The sequence below is a fragment of the Pongo abelii genome, chromosome 12 (assembly GCF_028885655.2).
Source record: "Pongo abelii isolate AG06213 chromosome 12, NHGRI_mPonAbe1-v2.0_pri, whole genome shotgun sequence".
Classification (NCBI taxonomy): domain Eukaryota; kingdom Metazoa; phylum Chordata; class Mammalia; order Primates; family Hominidae; genus Pongo; species Pongo abelii.
In genome coordinates this window covers 43,171,388-43,196,247 of record NC_071997.2, presented here as the reverse complement: position 1 = coordinate 43,196,247, position 24,860 = coordinate 43,171,388, and the positions used below count along the sequence as shown (strand labels likewise).

The following is a 24,860-nucleotide window of genomic DNA, read 5'->3' as shown; positions in this document are numbered from 1 at the left end:
GTTTAATAGAATTGGTCTTTGAGCAAAAATGAGCTCAAGTGGGTTTGCAGTTATGCTGTGTGTGCAGCTAAGACAGGACTGCAGGAAGACTTGCCTGGAGTACTTGTTTTTAATTGACACTGAATCATATATTTATTTTTAAAAAATTAAATCCACAAATCCTCTGCCTTCTGCTTTCTTCTGTCTCCCTCCCTCCCCACCTGCCTCTGTCTCATAGTTTTCTACTTTGGGTAATAATAATCCAGCTTTGGCCTGATAGCAAACCCTGGTTGACATTTAAAAGTCTCTGTGATTAGCTGAGCACCAAATCTCTGACTTAAGCTTTGCTTTGCTCCTTTGCTTCAACACTGAGCAAGGTAGAAGGCACCTCTACAGGGCAGGGAGCTGGAGTCTTGCTCTTCCCTTTCAAGAAGGCAGACCCGCAGAACCAGGAGGAAGAATGATCAGAGAAAACAACTCAGTGGTAGGAAAAGGACTGAACACTAACAACTCATTCTGCAGGAGCACCAAAGGTCATTTATCTTGAACAGCCACCCCAGCACAACTATGTTGTGGCTGTTGACAGATAAACCCCATCTGGCTTTCTCGAGTCTGCTCCTCATTGTTCCAGAGCCAGTGTGCTCCATGACGGTCTACACTGGGGCTCCATCTCAGGGCTGCTGGACAGTTTGTGGCAAAATGTGGCAGGGCTGTAGGTAGAAGTGCCATGGAGACACTTCTGCCAAATGAAAATGCTTACTGGACACTTCCAATGCCTAGGTTCCATGCCTTCACAGATATGCAAACTTTCCCCTCTCTAGGCCTTACATCTCTTTGGCAGTATGAAAAGACCTGGGTCCTTCGAGCCTTGGGGACCTTCCTGGGCCCCCCATATTCCCTGGGGACATGGCAGTACCCCATACAAGGAAGGTCCCCATGGCCCATGGCCCACCCCCACTGCTGGGATGGGGCTGTCTAGACAGGTGCCCCACACTGTGACAGGCCTGCCTGGGCCTCAGGGCTCCCCCTTTTGCAGGTGGCACCTGCTTTCAAGGGTCCTGTTTACAGTGACATAGTTGCTGTCCTGAGACTCTCCTTTCCTCAGGGCCTGGGTGGGGCCCATGCCATGTCTGCAAAGCACTTGGTCACCTGCTGCCCACATTCCAGCTGTCCTCACCCAACCCAGCTCCAAAGCCACCTCCCCGTGAAGCTGTCCATGATTCCTCTTCCTCTTCCCCACCTCCCCAAGGTCTCCTAGCACTCTGTTCATATGGCATGCCTTGCAGTCCAATTTTTGGAGAAGGCTTGATCTCTGTGGCTCGCAGCTTCCAGACTTGAGCTACTTGAGTACCTGGGAGAATGTATGCCTCGCACATCTCAGAAGCTTCATAGGCTTTCCTTATGCTGGTCTACCTAGATCCAGAGTTGTTCAAGGCTGGAGGGGGCTCACAGATGAGATTCTGTCACCACATTTTGCCAGTGAGGAAACTGCCAGTGAGGAAACTCTGCCTTGTGGCAGAGCAGACACTCCATCTCATCACCAGGACTCTTTCCATGACCCTGTGGTAACTTCCAGGGCATGTTGAGTTAGAGTGAGGGCTGACCCAACCCACGGAGCCTTTGCTGTGGCCTGTGCTACATAAGCAGGACCCAAGGAAATGAAGGGGCCTCCTTCGCCTGTTGACAGGGACTGGGAAGCCCAGTGACAGCTGCTGAGACATACAGACACACACCCATGAACACTCACATGCATGCACACACATACACAGCATATGTACAACACTCACATCCAAACATACAGACAACCAGAGGGGATTAGGGTGAAGCAGGAAGGCACTCAAGGTGCAAAATTCCAGGAGGCTCTCTCTCTCGGGCTCATGCAAGGGCAGGGTTGGCCCTGAGAGCAAGTGCCTCCTTAGATCTTATAGCCTGGACACCTGGCTGTCCTCGCTGTAGTCCCCTGTATCCATATGGCAAACACACTCATACCCAATTACACACACAGACCACAGTACTCACAGACATACACATGCACACATGAATACAATATTCCCCATCTCACACACATAAACATACAAAAAGTAAGCCTTTAAAATATACAAGTATGTGCAGAAGACTGTCCTAGGTCTGTGGGTGATTTAAAAAGACCAGAGAAGGACCTGCTCTCAGAGACCCTGAGAAATGCAGCTGGGAAGTTACAGGTGTGATTGATGAGTCCTGGCTGTACTCACAGTTGCTAGAAAGGAAGTCATAATTGATGCACTGGGGAAAGTAGGGTGTAAGCTATCCAGGAATCTGCTCTGTGCTGTGCATCTATTTAGGCATGAGGTCACTGACATGTGACCTCCCTGTTCTAGCAACCTGTGGTTTAAGGTCTGAGTAGAGGAATACCAGTGTCCAACCATAAGCCCCTCCTGGCCCCTAGCCCCTCACTGAAGTTATGGGTCATGGGTAGCCATGGAGCCCTGTAGAGACCTTTCGGTCCAGCATTCTTGTTTTCACATAAGATCCAGGGGCAGCCAGTCATTTGCCTGCATCAGCCCCTAGCACCACTAGGTCTCTGGGGTTCACAGTGGCTCTTCCCAGATGAGGACAGAGCTACCAAGTGGGAAGCAGCAGTAGTGGCAGGACTCATCCACTCAAGAACTGGCCTCAAGTTCCCCCAAGAATGAAGCACTGAAGGCAGGTGGCTGCCAGCTAGCATGGGTGGGCCTCTTGGCTCAGCTCAGGTTATTCTCTCTAACATTCTGTCCTTACTCAGAATTCCTGGGCAACTCTGTGCCTGAGACCCCTCAGCCCCAGGCAGTTCAGGCATGCTCTGTCTACTACACTCTAAAGGAGAAGCGTGAACACAAACCACAGTCGCATGCGCAACACCGAGCTTATTTCTCCACCCACATGAACTGTATTTGTCACTATTATACACAATATGGTGCCATCATGCAAATTTTGTACATTTGATCAGCCAATATTTATATAACTTTCATAAATCAGTGATTCTCAAACAGTGTTACCCCATAGGGTGGGCAGAGGTGCTCATCAATGTAATAAAACTGAACAACAGTGGTAGAAAAAGGTACACTTGTACTTATCTTCAAGTTTAAGATGTAAATTTTTTCTGTTCAATGGCCACTATACCTCATATTATTTTTAGGATCGGGATTGGACTTAGCTACACATTATGATTTTCAAGAAGTTGAGCTCACTGTTTTGTGGCGTTCTTTGCAGAACACCGTGAACTTCCGGGTGCCCCATGTGCTGACAAGTGTCAGAACAGCTGGTGTCCAGCTGACGTGAGGCTGGACTTGTGTGATAGGCACGTCGTGGCCATAGCTCCCCACTCTGTGAAATGATGAGATCGACACGCCTCCATCCATCAGTAGTATCCCCAGCATGGAGAATTTACACCATCACCCTTCAAAGAAAGGAGCCAAGTCCTGGGCACCTCCTCTCACCTTGACTTTCCTACAAAACACCCTTCTTTCCTGGCACCAGTATAGCACATGTGTGTTGGTCATTTAGGAGCCCAGGTGCCTTGTGGTAGAGTAAAGACACATACAGAAAAGGTGGTCTTTTCTTACTCAGCATCCCTGGAACACACCCGGAACATGATGCCCTCCTTGAGATTTCCTTTAAAGACCCTGTCACCCCTGAGGTTTCCATCCCAGCTACCCACAGAAGTCATGATTTCTTTTGTCTTGCTCTCAGCTTCACAGACTGATACTCCACCATGGGGAGGGCTTCTACTCCCAGCCATCCACTGTCCTGTGGTGAACCTCTCTCCTCTCCTCCTGGCCCATTTCTCTCCCAAGTGCGTGCTCAGTCTGCACCATGTGGCCAGATCATCTCAGGTTTTGATCCAGCTCCTAAAGAGGCACTCAGTGCCCCTTCACTCTCTCACTCTGACTCCCCAGCACTTGGGTTTTGCTGCCTCTGTGTCTGGAGTGCTCCATGCAAATTTCTCACCCCAACCGCTGGCATGCTCAGTTACCTTCAGTTTTTATGATGTGCCCTCATGCATCCCCTGGCCGCACAAGGCTCAAGATCTAACTCCAAATTATTTCAAAGAGCATTATTACTCAACTATTCAATTTAGTAAGTCAATGTCTACTGAGCCCCTCAGTGTGGCAGGCAGGGAGTTAGGCTTTGGGGTTATGGAACTCAGGAGACCATGCCTCTGCCTTCGTGCTGACATTCTAGAGAGAGGAAAGCAAACTGAACTTTCACCACAATCACAGAGAGAAAGCAAAGGCTTCAGTCTAGATAGACACAAAATGCTGAGCAAGTAGTAGAGGGAGGCATGCTGAGCTGTGACCGGGTCAGGGTGGGATTCCTTAAGGTGGCTCAGAGGAGAAACCAGCCCCAGCAGAGATGCAGAGTCCCAGGAGGGTGTGCAGGTTCCAGGCACCAGCAGTCAGCCCTGGGTGAAGGAGACAGCAATGGGAACATGGTCAGGGTTCAGCCCAACTGCAGGGGTTGACAAGAGAAGCTAAGCTATGGTGTTAATTCCAATGTGCCATCAGAACGTCTGAGTAAAGTGCACTCGATGTATACGTTTTAGGGCATTTTATTCACTTGTGCATGAAACTTCCATCCTCCCCTGGCTTGACCTCATGCTTCTGTTGTTGGCAGTTTTCATATCCTTCTTGGCTCTCTTGCCACAGCTGCATACCTGCTGACTCTGTTGTCTTCAGGCTTTGTGGTGCTTTTATTAAGTGGAAAAGCCATGACAATAATCTGTGATAGGCAATAATCTGCGATAAAGCTAGGTTATTCGCTTTATCAGAATGTTCTGATTTCTCTCCTCTCTTGGCTCTGTTTCAGACAAACTTAGCCTGGTGATTTTCCAAAATAATCACATTTCTCCTTGCACTTCCTTTTAATCCAATCATTAACAAGCATTTTCAGGCAAACTGCTGATCTACAATCCGAGAAGACTTTCTCCTACCTCCGTGGCCTATTTCCCACTATTTCCGTATGCAAACCCATGTTCCAGCCAGCTAGTCATTGTTTCCAAAATACACCATGTACATTCTCACCTCTGTGTCTCTGCCCATTCAATGCAGCTGCCTGGAACACCCTTCCCACTCCCACTCCCTTGACAAAGCCTCAGTCAAGCTCCACCTCCTTCCCGAGACCTTTTTAGACACCCTCCACCTTCAGTGACCATCCTGTCTGACTTCCCACTGCACCTGCTCTGCTCCACTCCCTGGGTACTCAGTACCTGTTCCAACAAATGTCACTTAGCTTCTTACAGTGACAACCTGCCTCTGAGCTAGAAAAGAACAAGAACCTTCCAGATCTCTCTCTATCCCCAGCACCTTACACAAAATCCTACATAAGGAGTGAGGACTCGACAAATGTCTGGGCTGCTGGTTTTCACCTAATTCTCCAATAACATTTTTTATTGCTTCCTTAGTTGATCCAACTTGCACATTTGAGTTTTGTATATGAAGTTTCTCTAACATGAAATACACCTGATCCTTTCCCATGATATTGCTGTAATTACTTTTCTATTTTCTTTATGATAATTGGCAATGAGGAAACTGAGAAAATAAGAAATGCAGCCTTTGAGGGAACCTGATGCAGCCATTCAAGCCAGAGTTTCCCCACTGGGATACCTGCCTGGTCCTAGGGGCATCTTGCAGGCACAGAAGCCTATGCTTGAAGGCCAGATAGCCAGGTTGAACAGCAATGGGCACTGGGAGTAAAAAACACTGGCAAGCCTGGGGAGTTCTGAACCAACAAGGGACCTTCCTAGTGGATGCTGGGTGTCGACTTGGCAGGGTGATTGGTCAGATTTAGGTTGACAGCATCTGTGAGGATAAAAGATTACAAGATTCCTGTAATTCCTGCAGACTAGGAATACAACTCCAAACAATATTTAGCACATAGTAGACATATACTAGGTGCTTCACGAGTATTTGTTAAATGGATCTTTCTTTTCTTCTTTTTTCCTCTCCTTCTTCCTTGCTTCCTTTTTTTTTTTCTTCTTCTCCTTCTTCTTTCTTGGCTTTAGATAAGTGTTTCTTAAGTGTAGTCTGTATCAGAACCTCCTGGGATTTTTGTTAGCAAATGTGGAGCCCTGGAATCTGTATCCTTCACAAGCTCCCAGGGATTTTTTTATGATCAGGACTCCCATGTGGAGTCTCCCATGTGGAATCCCTCATGCCTGCCTGCTGGGGGCACAGCCCTTCTTTTTACACTGTGCCTCTTCCTCCCAGAGATCTCCCATCTGGCTGTGGGTAGATCAGATTTGAATGCAGTCTCAGATCTGCCCCTAACTGCCTGTACACAGGCCATTTGAGCCTCCGAGATGGCATCTTTATCTATAAAATGGGGCAAAGTGCCAGCCCCACCTACCTCATGGGATTGTTGTGAAAACCAATCCTGGATGCAACCAAGTCCAACAACTGGTGTTTGTTGAACTAAATTTAAGAATCACTTATTTGACAGTACTTTGGAAGGGCCCTGTGGATGTCAGGTGAGTTTATAACCAACATTTAGACTGGATCCAGGATCAGAAAGTTCTTGAAAGGAGGAGAAGCCTGGAGGTCCTGGTAATTGGAGGCAATCCAGCCTGGCATTTGGAATCTTTGCTGTGCTGATACACTGATGTTCTTTCACTGAAAAAAAAAAAAAAAAAAAAAAAAAAACATTGCCACATGATGCAAGGATCACAAATGGAGAACAAGATGATGAACAAGATGGTAGCAAGGATAGTAATGTCAAGAGAAACAGGTTCACCAAAAGAGGGTAAGATGTTAGAAAGGATTTTACCCTCTACTTGACTGACTGAACCTGCCTTATACTTAAGAGTCATTTGTAGGGAACTGGAGGGGCAGCCAGTTACCCTAGGAGAGCGGCCTCCAGGGGCTGCCCAAGCCTGCTGTGTGAAATTCAGGGCTAAATCTTTAAAACTCTATTGATCTGTGCGTGGGTTTGCTAGGGCTGCAGTGACAAAGTACTACAAACTGGAGGGCTTAAATAATAGAAATTTATTGTCTCACAGTTCTGGAAGCCAAAAGTGTCAAATCAAGGGGTCAAAAGAGTTGTTTCCTTCTGAGGCTGGAGGAGAATCTGTTCTGTGCCTCTCTCGTAGCTCCTGGTGGTTTGCTAGAAGTCTTTGGCATTCCTTGTCTTGTGACAGCATAACTCTGATATTCACATAGCTTTCTCACTTTATCTCTGTGTCCAAATCTACCCTTTTCACAAGGACTTGATCATATTGGATTAGGCCCACCCTAATGACCTCACCTTAACTAGATCATCTGCAAAGACCTTGTTTCCAAGGTACTAGGGTGGTGGGTAGAGAGAGGGGAGGGGACTATTCAATTCATAACACCTAAGTATTGTGTGTCCTTAGTCCGTTTCAGTCCCCACCCAGCCCTGACTTGACCCTCAGCTGCTTTGGGTCTGAGCAACACCACTGCAGAAGCTCTGATTTGGGGCTGACAGAAAGAGGAGGGGAAGGTGACATCCATCCTCCACAGCCTTTCCTGTTGCTCCAACAGAGAAGGAGACTCCCCTTCCCAAGCCAGAATCCCCCAAAGACAGCCTGAAGTCCAGGTTCAACACTTAGAAAAGGCAAGTCATGGTGACTCACACCTGTAATCCCAGCACTTTGGGAGGCTGAGGCCAGAAGATTTCTTGAGCCCAGGAGTTCAAGACCAGCCTGAGCATCATAGCAAAATCACCTCTCTGCAAAAAATAAAAAACACTTAAGAAAACAAAAAGGACAAGCAAACAAGCTGATACAAGAACCTAAACTCAGCCGGGCGCAGTGGCTCATGCCTGTAATTCTAACACTTTGGGAGGCTGAGGCAGGTGGATCATCTAAGGTCGGGAGTTCAAGACTAGCTTGGCCAACATGACAAAACCCTATCTGTACTAAAAATACAAAAATTAGCTGGGCGTGGTGGTGGGCAGCTATATTCCCAGCTGCTTGGGAGGCTGAGGCAGGAGAATTGCTTGAACCCGGGCGGGGCAGAGGTTGCAGGGTTGCAGTGAGCCAAGATTGCACCACTTCACTCCAGCCTGAGTGAAAGAATGAAACTCTGTCTAAAAAAAAAAAAAAACCTAAAATCTTTCAGGGCATGCCTTGCTTCAGGACATGTTCTGTGCAAACCTCACCACTTTCTTCCTCCACTCTACCAACATGGCCCCAGTCAAGAAACCACTAAGCTCCCAAAGGGTTAAGACAGGGATTTAGGTCAGAACGCTGAGGTTCTTTCTTGGTTCTGCCATGAGGTGAGTCTGTGACATTAGACAGCCCACTTCTCCTTCCTGGTCAAGGATCCTCTCAGAAGTGTGCCTTGCAACTCTGCCACTCCATAGACACTGTGCACATCCACCTTCATAATCTGTAAGCCGTGGCAGCCCACTTTGTCACCATGCAAGTCATGTGGCAGCCCATAGGCCCCACTGTGTGCTACCTTCCCTCATCTTATGGCACCCCCAGTGTCACTCCTGGTGTTTTGTCACATAGGAAGGTTACTCAATGTTTCCCTCTAGAGCTCTCTCTGTACCAGCTTCTGCGGGTTTCTGGCCTCTGTTTCCTGGCTGAGGGCAGTCCCAGAGTTGTAGACATTAGGACTGGAAGGATCATCTGCTTCTGTCAAGCCAGATGAAGATACTGAGGCACAGACTGGCATTGTCACAGAGTGGGCAGAACCTAGGCCTCCTAATTCTCAGCACCCCCTGTTTCCTCTCCAGAAACCACAGCCTGCAGGCTGCATCTGCTGGCCTCTGTCCCTTCCCCTTTTCTTCTGCAGCGGTGAGGGCAGCCTTTAGAGTGGATAATCTCCTTCGCCATGGTGCCTGCTATCAACAGGTGTGGAAACAACAGATGCACGGTTTTGTCACAGATTTTGCTCCTGTGTGTCGCTCAAAAAGGAGGTTCCCCTTCATTTGTTCTTACCTGTTATGGTCCACAGGATGGCCAGGCCCTCCTTCTGTCCCCCACCCTGAAGACTCTGCAACTCACCCACACAGTCACACACATACACACACACACACACACACAAACAGTCACTCTCTCTCTCTCTCTCTAAATGTGCCCTAATTCAGGCTAAAGCCCACCCTTTACAAATGCCTCCTCCATGAGTTAGTCAAGCCCGTCAGGTTGTATCTTAGTTAAGATCTCAGAAGCAAAGAATCCCAGCCTTCAAAAGAAACTTAGAGGTCATTTAGTTCAACTGTCCGGGTGAGGGAGGTGTCTTTATGTGACTTCATTATATTGAATATTCCCTCGTTCCTCTGGCCTCTCAGTCTCTGCAGTCACCCCAGCTACAGCTGTTATTTCCTTCCTGTTCCCCCTTCTCCCCATCCTCCCTACCTACCCCTGTGCTCATGGTTTCCTGCCCTCAGCAGGGGTTCTTCTCACCACCCCTCTATTTCCCTCCTTACCCATCTCTGGGTGATTTTTAAATCAGTGCCCACTAAACTCACATTTATAGCATTATAACTTTGAGCTGTAGAACCTACCAGTACTTTATGTCCTTTACTATCCATCCCCATCCCCAACACACACACATACTCACACATGCGCACACCCACACACACCCACTCATTCGTACACACATTCACACAGACACCCATATACACACCTCCACAGATATTCCACGCAGCTACTTGTGGACAGAATTGAAGGAGACAGTGCATGTAAATGGGTTGAAAATCTTTAAGGTTCTATAATATGTCAGGGACTATTAACTTGTAAGTTTCTCAAGGGCAAGGACTGTCTTCTACTCAGAAACCATCACCCCACATACACACAGCCTGGAATATTATTAGACACAGAGTGGGTGCTCACTGAATTGAAATCTAATGTATTGAAAATTGCTTTAATATAAACCCATTAAAAAAAAGCATTAATAGCCACAGGCCTCTGACCTCAGGGGGAGTTGAGGGTGTAGTGCAGTAACTTGTACAGTCGCTAAGCATCTAAACGCATGTTCGGCAGGTGCTGCCATACCTGCTTTGCCTGTTTCCCTCCCCAAATGCAGAGACCCTGGACCTTCCTTCTGCAGCCCAGAGGGCCTTTCCACAGCCCTGGTGTGTGATGCCAGGAGTCTGCAAGTGTCTAGGAAGCTCAATGGGAAGGACCTGGGAAGAATGACCTCTAGTAAACCTGCAGGGAGCACTGGGAAGCTCCATTTGCAGCCCCTGACTAGAAGTTCATGTTTAATCAATTAATTAATGCTTTCGATAAGTGTTTGTTGACATCCACAGAGTAGATATAAAGTCTAGACTATCAACAGAGGACATTTTTAAAAATACAGATTCAGGGATGCTATGCCAAAAGATTGTGACTGAACTGACCTGAGGCGGGAAGTTTCTGGACTCTCCAGATGATTCCAGTGTGCAGCTGGGAGGAGGAAAGCACTGCTCTACCCACTGCAAAGCACGCCTGCATGGTCAGATGAAAGCTGCACCTCCCCTCAAGGAGCCAGGAAAGAACTTGACAACGAGATTCAAAGAGAAGACAGGGGCTGGGGAGGTTGGTGGGAGTATGGAGAAGGTTCTGGAAGGTTGCTTCTGGGAGGCTTCTCTCCCTGGGCTTCTGAAGGCCAGAGTGCAGGGTGTGGATTAGCCATACCCAAAGCCACATTCACAGAGTGGAGAGCATCACTCCTGCAGGAAGGAAAGGAAGTGAGTCCCCTGCTTGGGAAATAGTGCCCAATCTCAGAGGGAGAAAGTGGCTCATCTGCTGTTACTTTATATACCTTATATTGCTAATATAATTTATAGGATCTAAGACAGCATGAAGAGACCTCCAGAAATCTCTGAGACAGCACCAAAGGCAACCCTACCCAGGGAACCCTTGGACTTGGTGACCTTCAGGCTCAGAGCAGCCCATGTGTGTCTCACTTGCCTCAAGCTCTCTGGCCCCTGTGCTCCCAAGGCCTCCAGCCTGGCTCCAGGAAAAGGCAGGGCCTCATGTCAAGCAGTACTTTTCTTAAGAAGCTTAGAGGTCTGTTGACATTTGAAGCAGCTCCATCCCTAGAAATCCACACACTGAAGCCCTTCCTGGGAGGGAGGTGACAGGGTTAATCTAAGGGCTGGGGGAGGGGGAGAAAGGCCTTGAAACCACACAGTGAAGCCAACCAGATTAATAGAGGAAGAGAGAGGGGGGTAGACCATTAGGAAGACAAAGAGAAAATCATGCTGGAGCAATAGAAAGGGAAATCTAATATCAACTAGGGAAAAATAAATGGAGATTAGGGCAAACAAATTAGCTTTAATGGGTTCAATGCTAATACAAGAATAACAGCGGAGCTGCGAATGCCTTTGAGGAGAAGATGGGATAAAGAACCTGAGCAGTCATGCAAGCAATAAAGATTATGCAGGGAAGGGGGATGGCCAAAAGAGCCAGCGGGGAGGGAGAGAGAAGGGAAGACTCCGGGCAGATGGGTAGGGGAGCGGTGGCATTGGAGGAGTCTGCCATCTTTGACAGGAAAGGACTGGGACAGAGAGCTGTTAAGAACTGGGGAGGCAGCAGTCAGGAGGGAAATAAAAGAAAGCAAGGAAACTGGGAGACACTGAGGGCAGGGATGCAAACCCAGAGCCGGAAAGACTGGGAAGAAAGGAGGCAGCGATGGATGTAAACAAAGAGAATGGAGGACAACCAGCCAGTACACAAGAGTGGAGGGAAATAAAGGAATTAGGTGCCCTCTCTGACTGGAGAAAATTTAAAAAGGAAAAATTAGGCACCAAGAAAATGAAAAGCTGGAGAGGATTTGGAAGTGAGTTTTGGAAAGCACCCATACTTGGTAGGTGACAAAAGGACATATTCGCTCTTAGGGAGGGGTCTGGCTATTCCTGGAATACAGTGCTGCTGCCAGGGGTGGCACTGGAGGTGGGTGGGCAAAAGTAAGCAGTGCAGAGCATTCACTATGGCATCTGAGAGCTCTCAGCTTGAGTCTCAGTAATGCCACTTTGTAAAGGTGGAGCCTTGAACCTGTTACATGCCGTCCCTGTTCCTCATCTTCTCATCTGTAAAATGATAATGTACTTCATTCTTCAAAGGGTTATTACAAGAATTAATTGAAAAGATGCATTTAAAATACTCAGCTTTGCCCAAAAATAAGCACCTCCCATAATACTGGCTATAATTATTATTCTTAGGCATTGACTAATGGTGAAGAGGGGCTGGGTACTAAAGATAGCTCTTCCTCCCTCCTTTCCCCCTTCCTCTTCTTTTAGGTCCAACGTTGGTGAAATACCAGCCTAGTTTGATTCTCTCCCAGACAGAGTCTAATCCAAGGGAAACCTCTTTATCCATCCTCTATCTCCCTCCCCTGTCTCTCCCCAGCTCCCCCTCACTATTGGGGATGAAATAATAGTGCTAAGCCCTCCACCACAGCCACCCTCTGGGCTGATCTAAGGAAGAAGCATCAAAGGAAGCCAAATTTCATATTCTATTGGAAGACCCTCTTATATCTGCCTGAGCTTCAGAGTGTAGTAAACAAGGAACTGGAGTTTGTCCTCATGGCCTCACATCTTAGGGTCCTCCTGGGCTGCATTAAAGAGCATAGACACCCCACCAGAGAAACAGAGCCCCAAAGACCAGCACACAGCAACAATAACAAACTAGGAGTCAATCAGTAACAGCCTAGTCATGGCACTAGAAGGGGAAAGAAGGAGCTGGGATTATTTCCTGCCCCTCCAGGCATCCCAAAACCCTGCCCTTTTATCATTACTAAGGATTTTAGAAGAGAGAGAAGAGAAATCAATCCAGGCAAGAAGAGGGGCAGATGGGGTGGGGGAGCTTTGCCATTTGCTAATAAATAAGTTAATTAACTTGAAATCATTACAAAAAGAATCTTCCCATAAAACCATAACCTCCAAGAGGGCAGAGACCCATCTGTCTTCATCCCCCTATGTCCCCAGAACCTGGAGCAGTGCCTGGTATGGAAATGGTGGGTCTCGGTGGTGACGGTAATGGCTAACATTTGTGGAGGGTCTACTGAAGCCCAGGTCCTGTGTCAGGTGCTACACGTGCACCATGTTATTTAGGTCACTTGGCACACCTAGAAGGAAAGACAGAAAGAAGTGACAGAAATTCATGCCAAAGTCATAAGTTAGTCAGAGGTGAAGCAGGGGTTTCTGACTCTCTCTTCCATATAGCTTTAAGGAATGGAAATAAATGAATACATGAACCTCACCCACTCTTCAGGGCAAGAGGACAGATTTGAAAGCTACCTCTCAGTTTCGGTGTTATATATATATAGAATAATAGAATATATGAGGGACTGATAAATGGGCCACCTGGCAAGTAGTAGAAGTTTAAAGGATAGTGGAAGGACTTTCTTCTTGTTGTATGTGGCTCTTGTCAGCCAATACCTGAGCAGCAGTAGTTGAATCAGATTCCAGCTCTCAGATCTCCCAGAGCCAGCCTCACATGCCCCCCAGCAACAGCTGGGACGTGCCAGCCCTTTGGAGATCCAAGCCCCAGCTCCACAGGCCCTTCCTCTAAGCATGTAGTTCTGATAACTCCAGTTTCTTCCTTTTGCTTCCTCCAGCCCGAGGGGCAGTGGCTGCTTCCTGTAGCTACTATCTCTGGGCTATTTCAGTGCTTCCTTTGTGCTCCTACAGCCCTCCAACACCAGACAACAATTCCCCATATTAAAGCCCCTTTGTTGAAATACCTAGGAAGGTTTCTGTCCTCTGACCAAGCCCTGGCTGATACCAGAAGAGATCTGAGGAAACCAGATTCTAAGACTGGATTGATCATGTCCTTGGCCTTGAACACAGTACTGAGCTCCTTGACAATGAGAACTGGAGACTTTTTTTTTTTTTTTTTAACTGATTGAGCCCTGGCAGGCATATGCATGCAGCACTGCCTACACAGTCCTGAGTCAGGAACTTCTCATGGGATCTCCGAGTCTGGAATGTCTGAGTTCTCAGGAGGGGTAGCATTTGCTGCTAACCCTCTGCCTCCCTAGCTTGAGCTGTCTCTCATGGTTTTTTCCCTTGATGGATGTTAAAATCTTCCCAACAGAGCTATCAACCCAGTGAGGGAGGAGTCTGTGTAGATCACCTCCCATCATTCTCCGTAGAGTGTCTATGGCCAAGGTTAGAAGAAAAAGACTTCTTGGCTCAGAATCCAAAGACTAGAGTCAGTGACAGTTTCCTTAGTGGTGTAAAATGGCAAGAGTAGCACTAATCTCACAGAAGACTCCTACAGAACACACTGCCACATTCAAAGCTGCTCTCAACAGTGTGAGTCTGGCAAGCACTCACACATTTAATGTTGACGTTGAAGGTCTGATACGTGAGCCAACAGGAAGACCTCTGCATTCGTATCCTGACTCCTTCAGAAGCAGGGCAAACCTCTTTTTTTTTTTTTTTGGACTGTGGAATCTGGACCGTCTTCTTTAAATAACTCATTTCTATGAGTATATGTGTCTGTAGAAAACAGAATTCTGTTTAAGGCAAAGAAGGTGTGGGCTTCACTAGACTTGTAGATCTGCCTCTCTCCTTCCCTCCTTCCCTCCCTCTATCCCTCTCTCCCTCCTTCCTTCTTTTTTTCCTTCCTTCCTTCTTTCCTTCCTTCCTTCCTTCCTTCCTTCCTCCCTTCCTTCCTTCCTCCCTCCCTCCCTTCCTTCCTTCTTCCCTTCTTTCCTTTCTTCTTTCCTTTCAATAACCAACAGGCACTTATATTCTGCTTAATGAGATTATGTCCTGGCTTATTTAAAAGAAAGGACCAAAGAGAGCAGGCAGGGAAAGCCAGGGAAGACTTTCTGTAGGAGGGAGCTTCCTGAACCGACTCCTAAGTCATGAATGGAAATCAATCAGGAGAAGGTGAGGATGGGCACTCCAGGCACGGAGGACACAGTCAAGGACCCAGGAGAGGATTCAGATGCAGCAAAAGAATGGCAAGCAATTCTGTGTTGTTAGGGCATCAGGTTCAAGGCTCAGACAGGTAAGAAATGAGGCTTGAACACTAAGTCAGGGTCAGGTAGTGGTAGGCACTGTCTACAAGATTTAGTAGCTTGGACTTTGCCATAAAGAAAATGATGCCATGCCTTGCAAGGATTCTTAAATATGGGAGCAATATGGCCAGACTAGGGTTTAGATGTGTTGCTCCTGAGCTGGGTAGCAAAGGTTCACTTGAACAAGGTTGGATGTGGAGATCAATGAGTCCAGGTGAGTAGTTAACTCCTACTCACCTTCCACTCAGGTTACATGTCATTTAGAGACATCTTCCTAATCAGCTTGAACTCATTTTCTCTTGCACCCCCACCCCATTATTTTTTAACACTGCACCCTGTTGTGTTCTTCTTAGCATGTATTCCAAGTAGTAATTATACATTTATTTCTGTATTCACTTTTTAAATATATACCCATCTTCAGCCTTCCTATCCCTAGCCTGGAAGCTCCATGAAGGTAGAAATCAATTCTATATAATCAGTTCTATTAAAATGTTTGCTACATGGTAGGCATATAAAATCATGGATAGAATTGATAAATGAATGCATGAATGTTTGAATGCTGGGGACAGACAGGAAGGTATTGGTTAGGTAAATATTTAGGAGGTAAAAATTGGTCTTGTGAGTATTCCATATGCAGAGAATGGAAAAAGATAAAGGCTATCAACTGATCCATGTGACATGTTTATTGAACACCTAATATAACTTAATAATGATCAAAATGAAAGAAGTCTTGCCCTCATGGAGCTTTCTATCTGGTGATAGAAGACAGTTATGATTTATACGTATATAGTTATGCAAAAAATGTAAAATTAAAATTTGGACCTAAAGATGCAGTTAAATTTATCTATGATACCTCCCCAGTCCCCCCAAAATTCCTCCCTTGACTATGAGACTTTTTCTTCCTCTCATTTTCAACCAGATTCCAAACAGCAGTTATATTTGATGCTACATTTCTATGACTGCCATTCAAGAAAGGTAAAGCATGTTATTAGAACACCCAAACAGAAGCCTGAACCTACTCTGTAGGATAAAGCAAAGCCACCGAGGAAGTGACTCAGTGCTGAAATATAAAGGATGAGCAGGAGTTAACTAGATAAGACAAGGAGACAAGAGCTCCAGGAGGAGGGTACAGCATGTGCAAGTGCCCCAAGGCTGGGGACACACTGTTACTTCCAAGGTCCATGCAGAAGACCGATGACAGTGCAGTGCAGAGAGTGTGGTGGCAGGTGGCAGGAGGCTGAGTAGAAGGGGCAGGCCCTGAGCTTGCATGACAGCTGGTGTTGTTACCAACCAAGACAACATTAGAGGAGGAGCCCCCTTGTCACCTAAGAGGAAATCTCCAATAGAAATTGAAAACAAAAGTTGGGGAAAAGACCTGACTGGGGTTACCTGGGATGCCCACGATGCCATCATAAGATGGGTAGTAGGTACAACAATGAGAGTATGTAGGATCACCAAGGATGGCCGTGAAGGGGGAGAGAAACACTGAGAACTAAGAGAAGCCTGAAGGGAGAAAACATACGTCATGGAGCAAATAAGGGAAGAGAACCCCATTAAAGCAAAGCAAAGCAAAAAGCCTAGACTGAAGGTATAAGGAATCAGGAGATGGGATTGTCACTAAAATCTCTTCAAGAGGGAGAACATGGCACCCTCCAACCACTCACTATCCATCCACGGCCACTCATCACCAAGCACACGCTAAGCAGGAGGCACAGAGCAGGCTGAGCACTGAATGTGAAGGGAGGAATGGGCTGCAAGTATAGCTGCTTTTTGACAAATTTAGTTGAAAACAATAGGAAAGAAGAGTATCATGGTTAAGGGAAGAATTTTTTTTGTTTAATTTATTTTGAGGTCAGGGACTGGAGAGGCAACATAGATTAATTTAATTCCATTTTTACGTTTAGGGGAAGGACCTGGTATAAAAGAAGAGGTAAGTAATGTTTTTAAATGGGAGGATAATTGACGGAGTAGGATTCCAGAACAGGTAGAAGGGCAAGAAATCAATAAGAAACACAAGCCACAGCTTTGCCTAGCTGCTGTCTTTCTGCTCCAGTTTCCCTTAGGAAGACAAGTGTAAGGCACAGAGATAACCAAGGGTCATGCAGCAAGTTGGGGGTAACAGCAGGTGCAGGATGCTGCTTTCCAGCATGCCAGCCCCTTTTACCCAGTCCAAGGGTCTCATGTGTCCAGGTAACCCATAACCTCATGTGTGCTGGCATGATCCAGTGTGCAGACTTTGGACACTGGGATTCCATGGGCCTGGGACACTTTCTTCAGGAGCAGTTGGAGGCACAGACCCTGGCCTTTACTCCAGAAAGGCATCAAGCCAAGAGGATTAGCTGGGAGGTGGCACATGGAGATCACAGACCTGAAAGTGAGCAGCTGAGGAAGGGAACAACACCAAGCTGAGAATGCCAGGGACTGATTCGCATGGACAAGGCCTTTCCTTTATGGAAGGGGAGTAGGCCTGGCATGATTTGAAGGGCGCCCAAAGAGGCCACTGCACCTCTCACTATAGCCCTGCCAAGGCTCAACTATCACCTTGACACTCTATGGGACTAAAGCAAAAAGCCCCAGGTAGTTAAATGGAAATTTTTGCAGAACAGCACATTGAGCCATTGCCACTTTAGGACTGGGCAGAGCTGCAAAAGATAAAGCAAAAGGATAAAGAGGAAAGTACTGAAGCGTGGGATTTGGGGTCGCACCGTGCAGAATCATGGGAATCCATGCAACAACCATAACCAATGTAAACCATTTGTCTACCACTTGTATATATGAAAACACTAATTACAGTAGACAAAGACAGGGCCCCTGCCTTTGAGTAACTCATAAAGAAACTCAAATAGAGAAAGTTACTGTTCAATGCAGTCAGTGCTATGATATGAATTTGTGCAAAGGACTATAGGAACATGGAGAAAGGATTTCCACATCTTAAGGGTTTGGATATTGGTGCATATAACAAGAATTTTGGTCAATGAGCATCTCTGTTTTCTTTCTGCCATCCCAACTACTCAGAGCTCTATAAAGGATGAAGAAATTACCAACAAAGTCCTAAGACCTCCCTGAATGGTCACTTTTCAAAAGGATACGTTTCTGGACAGCAAGCAAGCTTCACCTAGACCTTTGCTGAGCTCCAATCCCTTTACTGTAAGATAAGTCCTCTCTGACCCCAGGAAAGCTTGCATTTCCCGTCTGAGTACCTTTCACTCAGGAACCTGCTTGCATCCGGCCAGGCGGTCTTGTCTTCCTCCCCCATATCCACCCCGCCTCCCCACTCACAATCCTCCAGACATACAAAGAGTCTTTGCTTATGAGGCTTCAAACCTCTTCCTGGGTCACACCTTTCCCCCTCACCCCACTTCTCGCCCAACCAGGAGGCTCCTACTCATTTGTGGCTTCCGGCCTCAAAGCCCACCCCACCTGCAGCTGCATGAAAAGGTGGTCAGCACAGTAGGCGCCAATCATCCCCCCAACCCCAGTGCAGGAAGGAAGTCTGCACCCACCTCTGGGCATTTGGTGGTGACTCACCCAGAAGAGTCCACTCCCCCACACCGGACACAGGAAAGACAAAAGTCTTTCCATTGCAGGGACTCAGCTCAAAACTTCAAACCATAGGGGCCATCTCCATCTGCAGCCAGCAGGCTCTTTCCAAATTCTCTTTCCTGCCTGTCCTACAGCCACACTAAATGTCTTTCAATTTCTTGAAGGCACCAAGACTTTATGCATGGATTTTTTTCCCCCTGAAGAAAATTCTTCACCTAGTTACCTCCGAGATACTCTTCCTTGCAGCTTCCCTCTAACCACTTACGGGTCTCCCCGAGCACCTGGACTTATATCCTTCAAGAAAGATCACCATTAACATGGTGATTCCTAATGTATCTTATCATATCCCCCAAAAAGGTTCGCAGTTCCTTGAAGACCAGGGTTCTTGTCTTGTTCAAGGTTGCATTCCCAGTGCTTTGTAGCTGAGTCATGATAGGCACTTGGTCAATGTCTTGAGTTGAAAAGAAATGAAAACCATAGTATACAAACAAGCATTATTATTCTTAGAAGAATGTTGGAGGAATATGAAGAGTTATTCTCTTACTTTTAATATACCAGCCATCACCTGTCCTAAACCAGTGGTTTTCAAAGTGTGACCCTGGCCTAGCAGCATTAGCACCACGTGGAAACTTCTTAGAAACATAAATTCTCAGTTCAATCCCAGACCTACTGGTTCAGAAACTTAGGGCATTGTGCTCAGTACTCTGTATTTTAATAACCCTCACTGCCAAGTGATTCTGATGCACACTGAAGTTTGAGAAAACTCTCCATAGTCCTAGTCCTACTCCCAAGATTGGGTCATAACATTCAACCATGGGAATATTACAAATTAGAAAAACGTTACATTTATAGCAAGATTTGTTTATCTAAATAAGCACTTCTCCATCCTGATCCCCCTATCTTCTTTTTTTTCTTTTTTTTTTTTTTTTTGAGATGGAGTCTTGCTCTGTCGCCCAGGCTGGAGTGCAGTGGTGCGATCTTGGCTCACTGCAAGCTCCGTCTTGAGGGTTCACGCATTCTCCTGCCTCAGCCTCCCGAGTAGCTGGGACTACAGGCGTCTGCCACCATGCCCGGCTAATTTTTTGTATTTTTAGTAGAGACGGGGTTTCACCGTGTTAGCCAGGATGGTCTTGATCTCCTGACCTCATGATCCACCCACCTCAGCCTCCCAAAGTGCTGGGATTACAGGCATGAGCCACCACACCCAGCCCCCCTATCTTCTTATAGGGGTTTAAGTCAGCAGCAGGCATAAGTTTTGTTATGCTCCATTCGATAGATAAAAACACTAAGGTTGAAAAAAAATCCACTTTCTCAAATGATAAGACTAAAACAGGCAGTGTCAAAGAAGGGTTCAGGCCCAAGGCTCTTTCCACAGTAACACAAAGTCATTCAGAAGACAGTCAAATAAAATAAGCACCAGAGAATTCACAGTTTAGGGGCCAGAAATGTGAATGCATCTTTCCCAGCACTACAATGCTTACTGATAACGGTAAATAACCTCTCAGAAGGCTTCCTGAGGGTTTGGGTTTCTAAGGATGCGAGTCAGTCCTTCATAATAATTAAGGGCAATGGCCCACACAGCTTACAGCGTCGTTTTGTGTTTTTTTTTTAAAAGGCACAATACCCAATTCATGCCACCCCAAAATGGCATTTTTTTTAAACCTGCTTCACATTTGTAGAGGTGAAGAACCTCCACCTCTAAGAAACCTTGCTTCCAGATATAGAGGTCCCAGCCTAAACACCTAGGTTTGGGTGGATACGGCCCGGAAAGTTCTGGAAAATGAGGACAAAGCTGGACTGCTGAAGGTCTTGTCTGTGTTTGGGTGGCTGTCTGGCGCCCCCGTGTGTTCAGTGCGTGGACCCAAAAGAGCCGGAAGGCAACAATGATGCAGTGAGGGCAAATGGCTACAGCAATTCACAAATGGCACTCTGGCCAGTGAGGACCAGAGGAATGGGCTTAGGACTGGGCAAAGGCCCCTCTGCCCACCATCTGGGCTCTCCTGAAGAACCTCCAAGCACTCTTCCAGCCCTAGTGGAGAAGAAGTCACTAGGAAGACTTGCCTGGACAGGCATAGGTGGAAGCTGTGCCCAAGCTCACCCATTGTCTCCACCAGGAAGATGGGTCATTGCATCCTTCTTGCTGGGTGTTTGGCCAGAGGGCTTTTCCTCCTGACTTACTGCCCAGGGCAGAGGCTTAGAGCACCCCCACCTCCCTTTTTTTTTTTTTTTTTTTTTTTTTTTGACAGAGTTTTGCTCTTGTTGCCCAGGCTGGAGTGTGATGATGCGATCTCAGATCATCGCAACCTCCACCTCCCAGGTTCAAGCAATTCTCCTGCCTCAGCCTCCCGAGTAGCTGGGATTACAGGCATGTGCCACCACACCCGGCTAGTTGTTTTTTGTTTTTTTTTTTTTGTACTTTTAGTAGAGACGGGGTTTCACCATGTTGGTCAGGCTGGTCTCGAACTCCTGACCTCAGGAGATCTGCCTGACTCAGCCTCCTAAAGTGCTAGGATTACAGATGTCAGCCACTGCACCTGGCCCCCACCCCCTTTATTAAAGGGAAATTGAGTGTTCTGCTGAAGACAGCTTGGACCCCTGAGGAGACATTGCAAGGCAGTTCTGAATGTGCTAAGTCAGTGGGTGATAATGGGCACTGTGTGCCCAGCAAAGGCACTTCCCACCCTCGGCCATAAATAGTCTTTAACTGGTTCACACAGAAGGCTGGGGTTGGCTCTTCCTTCTCACCTGCCTGCTCCCTGACTCCCACACTGCAGGGCTCTACCTTCCCAGTCATATCACCAAATCCTGCCCTTAGTGTGAAAAGACCATGGCATGTTCAGCACAAAACAGCAGAGCCAATGACAAGCATCCAGGCATAGCTCTAGCCCCAGAACAGGGCTCCCCTCAAGGAGCAGCCCTGATCTGAGCCTCAAATTCTGGATGGATCTCAGCTCCTCCTCATATAAGCTGAGTTAGACAAGTCACATAAATCAGAGCACTAAAACTCTCTGAGCCCCAGTCTCCTCATGAGAAAAATGGAAATCTCGGCCCTGAAATTAGCCCAGTATAGCTCTAGGGACTATAGAGTTGAATATGTTGGAAAATCTAACAGACAAGTATCCTCTTGCCTCTGAGTCTTTGCACATTCTGTTCCCACTGCCTGGAACAGTTTTCACCCCTCTCTCCCTCACTTGGCTAGCATCTGTTTATCTTCATTCTCAGCTTAGACCTCCTCAGGAACCCTTCTGTGTTTCCTTGAGCCAAGTCAAGTTCCCCTCCAGTGGTTCCCATAACTCTCTGCATGTCACCAGTCCCAAAAGTGGTCACAAAATATGTTAACTGGCTGTTTGCTGGTCTAGGACCTCACTGTAATAAACCCCATGAGGGAAGAATAGGGATCATGTCTGCCTTATTCACCTTGGCATCATCAGGGACCTGTGCAGTGTGTGGCACATAGTTGGCACTCAATACAAATGGATTTGACTGGATAGACGGGCTCAGAATGAAACACAGGCTGGGGCCAGAGAGCAGAGGCCAAGTCAGGAAAGCAGCTAAGGGAACGTGTACACACATCCATGACATGGATAGATTCCCACAGTGGCCTGTAGCCTCTGTGTCAGTCCTGGAACCCAGTGCTATCTATGCCTGTGAGGACCCTGCACCAGGTCCCTGGTGCTCTGGCCTGTTAGAGAAAGAAGGAACCTTGGGGGTCATTCAGGCCAGAAGTCCACAGACAGAGCTCGTGCCTTCTCTGCCCAAGCTCTACCAGAGAGGTTCTGCTTTTATTCTTTTGTATTTGTTTTTCTCAGTGGGGTAGTGTTTTAAAATCTGGTTCCATGAGGAGAAGGAGAAAGGTGAAAATCACCTGTGCCGCCATTTTACAAAAGGAAAAGAGACTCTCAGAAGAGAAGGGGTTTTCCCCAAGGTCAAACGGCTCAGTATTGGCATGGGAAGACCGCACATCCTCAACTCCTTACACACTTTTCAAAGGGAGGGAAGAAAATAGGGGATTGTGATTTGGAGTGAAGGGCTGAGTCTGCCCAAAGAGTCCCCAAGCCCAAGGTGCTCCTGTGACACCATCCCATCGTGGGGGATGAGCATCACATACCATTTGTGCCAGCATCCTGGGAGTGAGAACTGGGGAAGGGGTGCAGAGGGGCCCACAGGGCCTGGCCATGGGATTTCATGGTCACAGTCAAACACACACACACACACCTGCACCTGCACTCATAGCTAATCCCCACCCAAACTCCTACCTGGCCCTGACAACTGTCCCTGGGAATATTGTCTCCTTAGGCCATGGAGGGCTGAACCAGCTGGGAGGGGCCTTTGTGAACGGCAGACCCCTGCCAGAAGTGGTCCGCCAGCGCATTGTAGACCTGGCCCACCAGGGTGTGAGGCCCTGCGACATCTCTCGCCAGCTCCGCGTCAGCCATGGCTGCGTCAGCAAGATCCTCGGCAGGTAAGCACGAAATTCACCACAGGCCGCCTTCCCTGCAGGGCTTGACTTCTCCAGCTGATCTCAGGGCAGCTGGAGAATTCCCCTCCCAGGGAATGGGGATTTGCTCCCAATGTCCAGTTTTGGTCCTGAGACCTGAACAGTTATGGTGGTCCTTCTGGGTCTCTACCCAGCCACTATTTTTCTGTTTTCTTGCCCTTCCTTCTTTCTTTGTCCATTTATCCTACTTTTAGTTTCTCCCTCTCCCTTCTTCTCTTTTGCTCCATGTCTCATTTGCTATAGGTTTCTCTCCTTCTAAGGCAGGAGAATCTTCCCCCAAGGTCCTCCTCCTACGGAGACCTAGGGAAATTGGGCCACTAGGGAGGGGACACACAGTCAGATGAGCTCCCACGGTCTAACCCCTAAAAGAGGGATATCTGAATTTGTGCTTCTCAAACCATAATTCCCCAAGACCCCAGATCAGTGCTTCATAGTCCTGGCAGCACATTACAGTCACCAGGGGAAGCCTGATTTTTAAAATAGCAATACTGTTTATGCCCCAGCCCAGACCAATTAAATCAGAACTTTAGGGAAATAGGCACAAGTTTTGGTATATAACTCCCCAGCCCGTCTGCCCCCAGAAAGTGACTCTAATTCTCTGCAGCCAGGGTTGAGAACCACTGACCCAAAGATTCAGGAGAGACCAGGAACAGCAAAGGCCTGCTTCTGAGCTGACGCAGTCACAGATTCCAGTCTGCAAAGCCACTTCCATTAAAAATGCCTCTGTGCCAGAGCTTCCAGTCAGCTCTGTGTACATATGCCTGTCCCCCTGCTCTGACCCTTAGGTGGATTTAGGAGGAGCCCTGGTTGGACAAGGCAAAGGGACCTGGACTGTTCTTTGAACCGTGAAAAGCCCTGGCTCTCCTCCTGAAGTAGTTAGGGAAAGGCATGATCCTTTGCTGGGCTTGGGAGAGGGGATTCCTGTGATGGGCTGTGGTGTCCCAGAGGAGATGAGTCCCGGATGGAAGTAACAGATGAATGGAGTTTTAAAGAGCCAGATTCTTTTTCATTCAGATGAGAGCAGAGAGTTTCTACAACAAGAAGAGGAGGATATACTGACACAGGCCGTTGATCTGCCAAAGCAACTAGTTGGAGGACAGAGGGAGGGGAAGGGTGGAGGCCCCAGAAGAGGAGGCTCAGCTTAACAAGCTGGACCTGGCTGGGGATCCAAGCAAGGTCAGGATTCCAGAGTCCATGAGGAGAAGCTTCAACTTGAACCTGCTAAAACCTGATAGAAAACCAGTGATCAGGGCGGTGAGGGATATGCCTCAGGCTTGGACAGGGCAGGGAGCAAAGGTGAACCACCAAGACAGAGCAGAGGGTCCAGTGACCTCGGCTAGCTTTCTAGGTGGCCAAAGAAAATAGTCAGTCATTGGCTGGGCATGGTGGCTGATGCCTGTAATCCTAGCACTTTCGGAGGCCAAGGTGGGTGGATCACTTGAGGTCAGGAGCTCAGGACCAGCCAGGCCAACTCAGTGAAACCTGTCTCTACTAAAAATACAAAAATTAGCCGGGTGTGGTTGCAGGCACTTGTAATCCCAGCTACTCGGGAGGCTGAGGCAAGAGAATCGCTTGAACCTGGGAGGCAGAGTTTGAAGTGAGCCAAGATTGTCCCATTGCATTCCAGCCTGGGTGACAGATTAAGACTCTGTCTCAAAAAAAATAATAAATAAATAAATAAATAAAAAATAAAAATAAAAATAAAAAAAAAACTCAGTCGTGCTTTAGCCAAAAGAAGCTGGATAGAGCAAACTGCTGTGCCCCTGTCATTCACACATCAGGCACACCAAGATTTCCTTTCTTAGAAGGGAAATCTTTTGTGCCCCATACAATGGCTGTTGCAGGTGCTAGGACACAAGAGACTGGCCAGAGGGAAGGGAGAGAGAGAAGCCAAGGTGAGG

General features: G+C 47.4%; 1 protein-coding gene across 8 annotated transcripts in view; it reads left to right on the top strand.

The window, feature by feature from the left end:
- PAX8 (paired box 8) overlaps nt 1-24,860 on the top strand; it is a 60,851-nt gene that overhangs the window by 9,098 nt on the left and 26,893 nt on the right. For all 8 annotated transcript variants that reach the window (XM_054546684.2, XM_054546685.2, XM_009237089.4 and 5 more), the window contains 1 exon segment: nt 22,758-22,923. In XM_054546684.2, coding sequence (XP_054402659.1) covers nt 22,758-22,923 — 166 coding nt within the window.